The sequence below is a fragment of the Martes martes genome (assembly GCF_963455335.1).
Source record: "Martes martes genome assembly, chromosome: 8".
Lineage (NCBI taxonomy): Eukaryota > Metazoa > Chordata > Mammalia > Carnivora > Mustelidae > Martes > Martes martes.
In genome coordinates, this window is record NC_137895.1 from 89,627,434 (window position 1) to 89,640,308 (window position 12,875).

The 12,875-nt window shown below is 41.1% G+C and overlaps 1 protein-coding gene across 3 annotated transcripts in view; it reads right to left on the bottom strand.

The window, feature by feature from the left end:
- Positions 1-5,626: 5,626 nt before the first annotated feature.
- Positions 5,627-12,875, bottom strand: part of TESPA1 (thymocyte expressed, positive selection associated 1) — a 34,013-nt gene continuing 26,764 nt past the window's right edge. For 2 of the 3 annotated variants that reach the window (XM_080811726.1, XM_080811727.1), the window contains one exon: positions 5,633-6,406. In XM_080811726.1, the coding sequence (XP_080667852.1) occupies positions 6,276-6,406 (131 nt within the window). In that variant the 3' untranslated portion in view covers positions 5,633-6,275. Of the gene's footprint in view, positions 6,407-12,875 lie in introns of all 3 variants that reach the window. The other variant, XR_013967295.1, reaches the window with a different exon arrangement.

Sequence of the window (12,875 nt, forward strand, 5' to 3'; positions counted from 1 at the left end):
AAGAGCCTTGTCCATGAATGGGCAACAGGCTTGAGCCAAGGTCTCTTACTGACAGTCCTGTGTTCATGCTTCTATTCCTCCTGCATGTGCTGAGATCAGAAGGTAGCCTTGTGAAGCTACTGGATCCTGGTCACACTGATGAAAGTCAGTGGGGATAAAGGCTGAACAGTGCACTTTTCTTAAAATATAGATACAGTAATCTGGATTGTGATTATAGCATAAAAATTGGATTTATAGGTGAGTTTGGGGAGTGATAGCTTGTAAGAAGAAACAATATAATGCTTTATTATGTATATGATTTTCCGTTAACAAAGCACTCTTTTATTCTTGTATCTGATTTTCATGACAACAACTTTAGAGAAAAGCTGCTTTCACATTATTATTCCCATTTTTAATCGATGAGGAAACTGAGGCCCACAGAGAGTAAGCTATAAATTTCAGTTTTCTAAAGTTCACAGGGCAATGTGTGTCCTCTGTGGCCAGGACGAAGCCACTGTGCCCTGTTTGAGTTATGACATGTGTACCTGGCAAGGTCTATAAGGCTGTGAACCCATGCATCCACATAGTCTGTTTGTTTTCATGCACAGAAATCATCTGCTTTCATATGATTCTTTATCACTGACTAATTATAGTAATAACGATGTGTTTGGAAGGTGAAAATTATATTAAGGAATTGTAATTTTGTCATGCACTAACAATAGTGAAAGAAATTTTCTTATGAGAAAAAAATTTTTATAAAACAACTTTCTTTGGCATTGCTCAGAGCCATTTGTCATTTCAGTTCAGGTCTCCTGTCATAGCCCTTGATGGAAACATCTCTGCTTGGAGACACAAGTAAGGAAAGACAGATCAAAGGGAGGTGTCTTCTCTAGGTACCCCCATGTTAGTAATTCCAATACTCACACTAACAAAGAGGCAGTTAGGGGAAATGATCATGGGCATCAGCAGATAATACGATAGACATTTTGAATTAGATCTTAACAAGCACCGACCATCAGACTTCTCTGCCCTTATACAATTCATGTCATTAATAAGGTTTGGTTTATAAGACTGTTACTATATCCTGGGACCTAGGAGCTGTGCAGGTTTTAAAGCAGGCAACAGAATATGTACTGAGTGAGGGCAGGAAATTGCCCACAAATTGAGAATGTATCTTGAGGGGCACCTGGATAGCTCAGTCTGTTAAGCATCTGCCTTCAGCTCAGTTCATGATCTCAGGGTCCTGGGATTGAGCCCTACACTGGGCACTTTGCTCATCAGGGAGTCTGCTTCTCCCTCTCTCTTGTGCTCTCTCTTGCTCTACCTCTCTCAAATAAATAAAATCTCAAAAAAAAAAAAAAGCAAAAGAAAATCCATGATGGAAAATTGCCAAAGAGTACAAGCTGATGACCAGGTAATTGAGATACTTGTTTCATGAGAAAATACTGTTTTCCTATTTTAAAGTCAGCGTGTCCTAAAAACTCAATGAAGCTCAAAAATGGAAGAAATCCGAGACATCATTTTTAACATTAATAATTAGCCTTTGTTCCCCAGGATAATATTAGAATTTTACCCAACGTGATTAATAAATGCAAGGCATGATTCTCTGTTCCCTACATAGAATAAGTCGTTCAGTGCTCACAGCAAGCTTATGAATGGAGTGAATATTATCATTATTAAACAAGATGGTCTTAATGTTCCCTTTAACTTGACTAGGCTTTAGGCAGGCTTCTTCCAGATTCTAGAGCCTGACCCCTATTTTCTTATAGTGTTTCCTTTATGGAACTTACCATCATTGTAAATTCTTCCTCTGTCCCTTTGAGATGTAAATCTCCTCCCAGGCTCTGGCCAGTTTTATAACTTATGGAAGACTTTTTCCAGGACAGGGAGTCATCTCTTTGAAATATAGTCATCAAAGAAGATTAACACCTTTATCTCCTAATTTCTGTGGGAGGATAGGAACCTAACATTAGAGGATGCCTAGCTCCAAGTAGCAAAAGTATCTCCTGTCATACAGATATGAGAGAGATTTTTCCTTTGATAAAGCCAGTTAGCAAATACAGATGGCCTGTGACTACCTCTTAAGGTCCTCTGTACTTTTCCATTAGCTCAGTCCAGCTCTTAAAAATTCTATTGCCCAGGGTCACCTGGGTGACTCAGTTTAAGCATCTGCCTTCAATTCAGGTCATGATCCCAGGGTCCTGGGATGGAGCTCTGAGTCCTGGAATCAAGCCCCGCATCAGGCTGCTTGTTCAGCCGGGAGCCTGCTTCTCCCTCTCCCTCTGCCCCTCCCACCCGCTTGTCTCTTTTGTGCTCCCCCCTCAAATAATAAATAAATAAATAAATAAATAAATAATTAAAAAAAATCTTAAAAAATATCACCCCCCCCTCCCCAGTTCTATCACCCCTGCTTCAGCAGAGCTGAGGTCAGACTTAGTTCTTTCCTCTCTCCCCTACTGCAATAACCACAGTGAAGTCTTTCTTGTCTGTTTAATTTTGGTGTGGTTTTTACTTTGACATTATCCACAACTTACTGATTAAAGAACCCGAGGCACAGAACACTTGAGTCACTTGCCTAAGATCACACTTGATTCTAGGACTACTGATGCCATGAATCAGGGTTTTCTGTTTCATTTGAATCCTGCCTAGAATAAATATCAGTGTCTCTAAAGCACTTTTATTCCATTATTTTATTTGATCCAACCCAATAAACTAGACAGGCAAGTAATTGTATCTTTATAGTTACTTACGGATATTAAACACCTTGCTTATTCACATAGCTGGGTAGTGAACAATCCAAGTTAATTCTTTCTCTTTCTTTCTTCCTTCCTTCCTTCCTTTCTTTCTTTTTTTCTTTCTCTCTTTCTTCTTTCAAGATTTTATTTATTTATTTGACACAGAGAGAGAGAGCGAGCCCAAGCAGGGGTTGGGGGCAGAGGCAGAGGGAGAAGCAGGCTCCCTGCTGAACAAGCAGCCTGTTGCGGGGCTTGATTCCAGGACCCTAGGATCATGAACTGACATAAGGCAGATGCTTAACAGACTGAGCCACCCAGGTGGCCCAATATATTTTTTCCTATGAGTTATTCTATCTAAATCCAAACTTTGAGGTTCAAATCCCCACTGCACTCTGGAGCTGTGAATCTGACTAGAGCCAGACACTTGGGAAGAGCTAACTTGAAATAACCACCAGAGTCTGGTATCTTAGCAACTCTGGAAGCCTATACCTTCTCCAAGCCTGCTCAATTCCCGCCTCTCCCATCTCCTGTGTGGGTGAGAGAGACAGAGTGGGTAGCAGGGCGGGCGCCCAGATTAGGAAAAATGGATTGGAGGCATTAGCATTTCCGTGGTTAAGCAGGTGCCTAACCTGGCCCCTTCCTCCCCCATGCCAGTAGTAGGCACGCCCCTTCCCCGCCCCGGTTCTTCCCCCAGCAGACTTCAGAGGTCTCTCTGCAGTTCAGGAAAGCCATCTCCTAAAGGCTTCTCCACCCACATTACTTTCCTTTGAACCTATTTGCTGCAACCACCCTGGGATTCCTTAGCCTTTTAGAATATACTTAGGAGCTCCAATTTGAATGTAAATACTTGTTACTTCGCCTTGTGGGGCATGGAGGTATGAGCTCCAGCCTGTTTTTTGGAGGTCCCACCTCCCAGATTGGCCTCTCCTTCTTACACACTGTTTCCTAGGTAATTCAGAATGGCAATGAGGCAATGGGGCCATGGGTTTGGGGCAGGAGTAGTTGTGGCAGGGACAAATCAGCACTGAAAGGGTGTTGGTGAAAAAGGATTGTGTGGAAATGCTTGGATAGCACAAGAGAATGGTTCAAATAGAAAAAAGTCTAGTCCTGGCTGCCCACAGTGTGATCTTGGTTACATTTATTCCTTTTCCCTGGGTCCTTTTCTCTTTACATTCGAACAATGAAGTTAGTCCTTTCAAGCTGTGACATTCAATGATTCTCAGGCCTCAGTTTTCTCAGTGGGAATGGGAATGTCAACCCTTTCCTTGTTGGTCTCACCGGGGTGTATGAGCTCAGTTGTCCTGATGGGGAGAGCTGGTAAGGAGGGGTACATGGATCTCTGGGAGCTTTACTGAGACTACAGCACCTGCATTCCCCCTGTACCTGCCTAACCATGGAAATGCTAATGCCTCCAATCCATTTTTCCTAATCTGGGAGCCCGCCCTGCTACCCTCTCCATCTCTCTCACCCACATAAGAGACGGGAGAGGCGGGAACTATGGACTGGCTCTAGGGACTGTGAGCAGTTATCCAGCCGTGACCAGCCTGGAGCTCTGTCCCACCTGACCCCTTCTCTGTCACTGTGGGGGCATTTTGTGACTGGAGACAAGGGTGGAACTGCCCAACTGTCCTTAGTAGGGAACGGGAGGAGGTGGAGCAAGGCAGTTGCTGGAGAGGGCTAAGGCAAGAGAGAAGCTGGGGGAGCCTTTGTTTCCCAGGCTAATCATGGAATCTTATCCAGATGGTTCTGATTACTGTCCGAGTTCCTGGGAATCTGCCTGGGAGGGGACTAGCAAGCAAATGCATTGTTTTTTTCCCTCTCCCAGTTATTGCCTATGCAGATCCATCAGTTACAGACCTGAGAAGGTTATCCTGTCCCTTCCTTTGGACAGTGCATCTGGCAGGAGCTCCATCTCCTGCCAGACACACTTTCTAGAAGCCTTCAGTAAGTCACTCCTGTAAGGAATCTGGCAAAACTGAATGAGAGGGTTGCCTCTTTCTGCAGCCCTAAGCCATTTCCTCTATGAGATGGGGTCAGATATAGTCTTTTAGGTTCTTTAAATGAGATAATCTCAGATCTTTCTGTTCTCTCTCATGACCAAGATGGCCTTAATGTTTCTGTCAACTTGACTGTAGTTGGACTTTTTTTCCCCCCCGACTCTAGGCCCTGACCTTCTTTTTCTTACAATGCTTAATTTAGAAAGCTTGTACTGTAAATCCTTTCTCAGTCCCTTTGAGATACAAATCTTCTCCTAGCCTTATTCCAATTTTACAACCCAGGCAAGTCTTTCTCTGGGACCTAAGAATCACCTCTCTGAAATGTAAACACCAAGGAAGATAGGCCCCTATCTCCCAAGTTCTGTGGAAGGGTGGGAACCTAACTTCAGTGGGGCCCCCAGCTTCCAGTCATCACAAAGATGCCAGAAAGCTTACTTTTCCTTTAGATAAGGCCAATCAACAAACACAGGTGATCTAAGATTCCTCTACCCCAGCTCTTAAACTCTCTGGTTCTTTGTTTTCACATAGTTTGACAACCAGACTTGGTCAATGCTCCCCAATTTCTCCCCTCTGGCCAGCAATATTATTGAAATAAAATCAACTTTTGTCTGCTCTTCATACCTGGTATGATTTTTTTTCTTTGACCCTCATGGTTATGCTTTCCCTCAAAGCCCTCTCATCTGGTCTTTGCTGTCTTGCAATTTATTAGACAACCGAGTAATACATTACTGGAAATATTTATGTGGGGGGTGTGTGTGTGTATTACCTTTCCTACTCTACCAACATTTTCTTAGGGGAGGAACGTGTCTAAAATGCTCTGTACCACATACTGCCTGCTAGAGTATTGTAGGGGCTCAAGTCTTGTTAACAAAATATTTTCCCTACTACACAAACCACAACTGTCAATTCTCTTTTAAAACATGCCAAGGTTTTAAAAAATGTTTTTATTTGTATATTGTTTCTGCCAGCAGAAAATATGGCGATTGTTTTGTAATGGCTAAGAGGAGGAACGCTGAATCTCATTCAACTTTTTTTTTTTATGAAGATATAAAGTTTGAGATAGAGGGAGAAATTTGGGATAAGGGGGAGGCTTTTTAGGTGAGGCTTCAAGAAGTAGGACAGGTGTTGTGGAAGACTTCCTCAAATTTAACTGGGAACACATAAGGATATAAAGAGGTTCTAAGGGAACCCCAGGGCTGGATGCACCAAGGTTTCAGAGCCTGATGGTGGAATTTCTCCTTCTTCACTTAGCTTGAGTCCTTTGAGAATATTCCAGTAGCAATCCTTGTTCCCCACACTCCATTGTTAAATCCTCTAACTGCCCTAAACAGTGTCAAACCTTGGGAGCAAATTAAGTCTTTGTCTAGTTTACCACTGTCCATCTTGTATATTTTAATACCCAGATGGTAGAGAAACCAATGCGCAGAGAAGTGAAATGATGTGCCTCAGGTCTTTCTCTGTGTATGCGGCATGGACCATAGCCTCAGGGTGAAGATTCCAAGTCTCTCAGTCTGGTCTTCTTTCCAGTGTACAGTGCTGTTTTTCTCCTACCAAGTTCAGGGGTTTACAGGGCCAGGGAGCAGGACCTGGGTGTTTGGGGCAGTACAACAACCTCTTCTAAGGAGAGGTGGGAATTAGGCTGCTCTCTGAAGCCCATACTATCAGAGCATGTACGGTCGTGATGGTGGAGAAAGCCTGCAATAGGAATGAAAAGAAACGCATCATGCATTTTTGAGACAACTCTGGGGACTGGGGTTGATAGATGCTTTCCTACCCCACCTGTTGAAATGTTTCTCACTACTGAAAGTCACATTTAGAGGGATTAGCAGCAGCAGTAGCAGCAGCAGCAGCAGCAGCAGCAGCAGTAGCAGCAAAGAAACCCTCATGTAACAGAGTTTCAGCTGTGCTCATCATGAAGTGAAGTTCCTTGGAAGGGTTCACTTCTTACCGTTTTTATACTTATAAAGATATACTTTTATTCTTATCTGTTTATATGGATTGCTGAACACAGCTAGAGAAAATTGTTATTTTTTTTAAAAGACTGAATTTGGAGAGAGTGCGTGTGAGCATGAGCGGGGGTGGGGTGGAGTGGGGAGGAGGGGCAGAAGGAGAGGGAGAAGCAGATTCCTAGTTGAACAGGGAGCCGGAGGCAGGAATCCATCCTGGGACTCTGGGACCATAACCTGAGCTGAAGGCAGATGTATAATGGACTGAGCCATCCAGGTGTCCCAGGAGAAAATTATTAAATCCCCATCAATACATATTCTGCACCTTGAGCTGAATCCTAATATTATTCCCCTATTCAACTATTAATACATGCTTCTACTAATAAACATCATTTATTTTTCATAGTGACAATCTCAAACCTTTACTATTGTCTTCAAATTCCCTGCCTTGCACTGTAATGACCCTTTCTTTAGGAAAAAGAGAGAAATCAATAGGCAGAAATTTCTTGTCTTCTCCAGGTGACCAATGTAACTATATTCATGCTTGTCCTTTTTCTTTTTCTCTAATCTCAGACAAAGATCTGTACCTCTAGCTCATGGCTAAACCCTCCAAAAGCACTTTGTTTTTATTTTTAAATTAAGTTTTCAAAAGTGATTTGGATCTCAATTCATTCCAATTTTCCAGTGACTTCATATCATCATTCTCTTTTCCTTCCTGAACTATGGACTCCCCCACTCTACTGATTCTTTCCCTTCAGCAAATACATATGCTTAAACCTTCCCCATCCTAGAAAAAAACAGAACACTCCTTGGAGTCTCTTGACCCCATATCTACTTCATTTGCACAATTTCTTTCTTTCTTTTTTTATTTGCACAACTTCTTATTCCCTTTTCACATTAATATTTTAAAGCCCTGTCATGCAAATAAAAATTCTCTTATCAATGTTTCTTATCATTGTATAGATGCAAATTCAATGGTATCTCTGCATTCTCCTTCTTGCTGGGTATTCTATGACATATGTTACTGAAACTAAACCCTTTTTCTTGAAACAAATCTCACTTGGCTTCTGTCTGAAACTTTCTTTTACCAATCCATATGGCTACTGGTTTATGAACATCTTGTGTTTGATATATTTTTAAATATAAATGTTTCTAAGGGTTACCTTTACACTTGGACTTCTGACTCTGCATAATTTCCCTAGGTGAACTATTAGTTCTCATGCCTTCACCTATTATAATTAAGCTTTGAATTCCAAAAAGTCTATCCTCAAGTCCATATATCCAGCTGCCTTATGGGCTTCTTTCTCCATTTTAGTATTTCAGAACTACCTCAAACTCATCTTATCTAAATCTTAACTCATCAAATTATTCTAGACTTGAAAACAGACAAACAAGATTACCGGATGTTCTTTCAGCAGAGTGCTAGTCTTGAGTTTCTCTTTCCAGGGCTATTTTACTACTCTGTGTGGGTAGGGGTTACCTCACAAATTTATGTTGAGTAGAGATGCAAGTACTTTATTTTTGTGTAACCAATAATCTCAGAGATGAGAGTTTATGGTGTCGCTTCTTGGTACCTAGTGTTGTAGCTAACTCAGGTTGTCTGTTCATAACTAACTTCTCAAATACTCTTCAGACCAGTTCAAACACATTACTGGAATTCTTATTAATTGGTGAATTGAATAAAATCTTTGAACATGTTTATCTTATCTTAACATGAGAGTCATTATTTTGCCTTTCTGAAATTTATACTTTAAAATATTTGCCTTCCAACTTGCTACTGCTACTGTATTTTGTTCTTAGTAAAAGGACATTAATACTCACTTAGTTGTTTAAGAAGAAATCACGAAATTTCGCTATTTTTTTTCTTTTCCTCCCCTTCTCCCCAAACACAGGTCTGATTGGTCCTCAGTTTAACCACTGGGCATATTAAATATCTCAAAGTGACACTTGTCCCCTCCAATCCTAGTATGCTTGTCTTATTTCTGGTTGTCCCATTTCTCCTTGGTCTTTTGTGGTGTGTTTTTAAGTGATTTTCCTTTCTCATTGGTTCCCGATTCCATCCATTTCCCATATTTCTGCCCGAATGAGCTAAAAGATAAATCTAATCATATAACTTCTTTTGTAAACTTTTAAGTGGCCCCTTATCTTTCTAGATTAAATCTAATCTTTAAACAATGTTGATGACTTTTGTTTCATATCTAATTTCCATTTATCTTTCTGGTCTCAATTTTGATCTCCCACATATTCCCTTTCTCCCATGTGGCACAAGGTGTAGTTTCTGAAGATACTATGATATTCTGTTTCTCTCTGCCTTTCAACATATTTATCTCTCTATCTAGTATATCATTGTCTCATTGCTGCTTCTTCTACTTCTCTACACTATTCTTCTCCTGTTGGACCTTTCCTCATGTGTCCAGATTCATCTGGACATGTCATCCTCTGGGAAGTTCATTTTCCTATGTCCCTGTGGCATTTAATGAAATTCAATAAAAGTAATTGTTGATTTTCCTTGTCATGTCTTTTGCTAAACTGTGAGCATTCCAGCTCAATCTGTGTAACATTCCTCTTGTCAGTGAGTTTCTAAGAAGGCAAGCAAAATCCAAGGGTGGCAAGAGGGTACTGGCACTTAGTGCAAAGGCTTAGGGTACATAGTTAATGATGGTCAGTTTCAAGTACACGTTTCGAGGCTTACTCTGATCCATAGCTACAGCCCAAACTCTTGCACACTCAGGGCAGTGTGTTCTGATGAAAAGATCACTGGTTTGGGAGTCAGGAGATCTGCATTTTAACTGACTAGTTATGTGATCTTGCTAAGTAATTTTTTTTTCTCATCTAGTCTATATGATTAAAAGACTGACATGAGGTAACAGCTCTGAAAGTGCTATCATGAGGGCTAGGTAGGGTATTGTGAAGGCAGACGGGGCCTCTGCTCAGCACATCTCCAGGAACCATGTTTGCACTGCAGGCCACTTGCATGTTGACACCTGAAACCGTGTGGCTCAACAGTCTTGGATATAGTTTTGGAAATCCACCAAAACATTTGAAATGTAACCCAGAAAATGGGTGTTACACGATGCAGGTAGAGATGATCCTTCTACCTTCCACAGCTCCAAAGCAGAATGGGGTAGTATAAGTAAAGGGAAGGCCAAGGAAGAGGAAAGATGCACACACAGGTGCAATGGCAAATACAAATTTAAAATAAGAGGCTTAACCTTCCCTGTCCTAGAAAAGGCTCCCCTCTCCTTTTCTGAAAGTGTGTTTCTTCAGGAAACTTCTAAGTTCTTTGTCTCTTTGAAATGTATATAAATCTTTTAAAAACACAAAATAAGCCTCTTGCCACCTTTACCACCCTGGAATGCCTTTTTCAAGGATTATGGAAGGCATTGCTTTGAAATGCAATCATCAAAGTCCCTCGTGCCTCTATCTCTCAATCCCCATGAAAGGGTAGGAGTCTAACTTAGGTGCCTGGCTCACACTGGCAAAACTACCTCTGTCATGAAGATATGAGAAGTCTTATTATTCCTTTGGATAAAGGCAATTAGCTAACACAGTTGGCCATCCCAGTTCCAGGGTGCATTTAGAACGAACTGTGTGTGACAAATGGTCCTGCAGTGTTCTCTTCCTTGAGGACCAGTCATTGTATGCATGTAAGGGGTTTTATCTGCATGCTTATAGAAGAGGGTGGGATTTCCTTCTGTCTCTTTAGTGGATGGCCTCTGACACACATCATATTAAAAAATAAAAACCCTTTTCTTTTTCTTATACTTTTCTGGAGAGGTTTTCTGCAATGGCAGAAGAATTTTGTTTTTAGAACTCTTTTTTTTTTTTTTAAAGTAGGCTCCACACCCAGCATGGAGCCCAGAGAAGGGCTTGAACTCATGACCCTAAGATTGAGACCTGAGCCGAGATCAAGAGTCAGATGCTTAACCAACTGAACCACCCAGGTGCCCCAGAAGATTTTGTGTTTAATTATATTTCCCCAATAGATGCAAAATAACTTGGTAAGAATTGCAAGTGAGGCAGAAAAATATTTGTCACATTCTCATGATACCCTCTTGCCCCTTCCCTCTCCTTTCCCCCATCTCTCCCTAAACCTTCTATCTGATAGTCTGTCTTCAGAATTTATTTTGGTATAAAAATAACTGTGCCCAGTGTGATCATCTATAAAATGAAGAACAATAAAAAAGTTATATCATTGGATTAAATGATTTAATTTCCACATAGTGCTAAGGCTTATGCCTGACATATAGTAAGCACTATATAGAAATATTTGTGGTTAATATTGTCACATGGGTAAATCTTACAGCAAAGAGTAAGTTTATAGCTACCTGGTTCATATAGGTTCCACTAAGTACCCAACTGATGGCTTTGAATTACCTGCCATTTGGGACCATCTAGGACTAGTTTTCTTCTTTATCCTATGTTCTGCACTGGCCTCCCTGCCTAATCCTGCCTGTTTCCTCCCACTGCCCCCAGCAGAGCTGCCTAGAAAATGCAACTCCCATCTCTAGATATGATCACTTTGCAAATAGATTATATATATTGGTCTGTGATACCTCAGATCTGGCAAAGGAAACACACAGTAACAAAAAATAAAACATGAGGCCTGCTTCTTATAAACTTTATAAAGGTCAAACAGCTTACATTTCAGCAGCGGGGCACTAAGAGAAAGGGCTGTGCATCTGATATTTTTGAATATGGTGCAAACTCTGAGGAACGATGAGGGTCATCCTTTCCTAGGATCTGGGGGAAGATTAGGACTTCTTCTCTGGCAGAGACTAAATGAGAGAGTGGAAGGGATGAGAACTGACAGCTGGGGATGAGATCCACTTTTAACAGAAGGTGCCCTTGTTTTAATTGCAGAAAGGCACTCATCTTAAGTAGATGAGCTAGAAAAAAAAAAGGAACTCCCTCTTAGAAGATGAAGACCCTTGAGATTTTGGATGGTAAGCATAGCAGAGCTGAATTTTGATCCCCTTCGTCTCTTTGAGTGTCTTTGTGCAACAATGAAGACTATACATCTGGACCCCATGGCTGTCTGGGGTCTGCTACTCCTTCCCACCCACGTTCACACCTGGTGACAAGTTGTAGGTGAACACTGGCGCTTGCTACAGAGCTTCTGGAAGATCATTAATCCCCAGGAGATAATTTCAGACCCTGGAGGAGGCAGAGAGGACTTGTTTCTCATCCCATTGGAGGAACTGCCCCAGCTCGCTTGGCCTTTGATGGTAGTGAGTGAATTTCCCCCTTCCCTATTTATCACATAGCCTTTCATCTTGGTAGTCCTGAGGTGCTTTTATAGGTATTCCCCCCTTCTTGTGATCTCTTAAAGGATGATAGAGGAGTGGATTGAGAGAGATAATTCATAGCTTTGAGAAAAGATGATTAAACAAATGTAAGGAATATCTGAAAGATTTGGAAACCACTGTGACCCCCTGTCTCAGCCAAAGACTGTGTCAGTGAAGAAGTGATCTCTTAGTCTTTTAGGCAATCATAGAAGGGAAATCTGCAAAATCATTTTCTCATTTACCTGAGAGAATAAGTACATTTAATTTCTAAAGTTACTGTGTTTTATTGAATCTGATAAACCATTTTTGCAAGACTCAATTATTTTATATTTCACTATGGAGGGAAAAAAAGATACCTTGGCTGACATTGCCAATTGTTAAGACTCATTCTATCTCAGAGATATTAAAATGTGGGAAAATGTACACCTTAGAATAAATGAGATACAACATTTCTAACCACAATCTCTTGTGCTGTGATGAGATCTCATAACTCTGGAGGAAAATGGAATCTAGTTCCTTATCTGAAATATATAGCTCCTAGCAATACTTTCTCCCTGGAAATTCAGTTCCAATCTTTCTGTACATTGGCAGTTGGCCAAAGGTGGGGCAGTTGTGTGAGAGGAACTGGTGTCCTGGATATTGCCCAGAAAGGACCTGATAGGCCCTGCACTCAGCCTGCTCTACTGGACATCTTGGCATTTTCTTGTGTGAGGCTGACATCTGCTGGACAAATAACACCTGAGGCAAGCTTTGCATTTTAGAGTAAATTAGGTTATTGGCAAAGTAACCTAGCTGTGGAGCATATACTCCACATTTTCTATTTTAATTTGATAAGCCTACTGGTTAATTTCCTTTTCAAGTTCATACACTGTGGCTGAGTCTGAATGAGCTGTAGCAAGAAAGCTTACCCTCAGTGCATCTTTAATATAT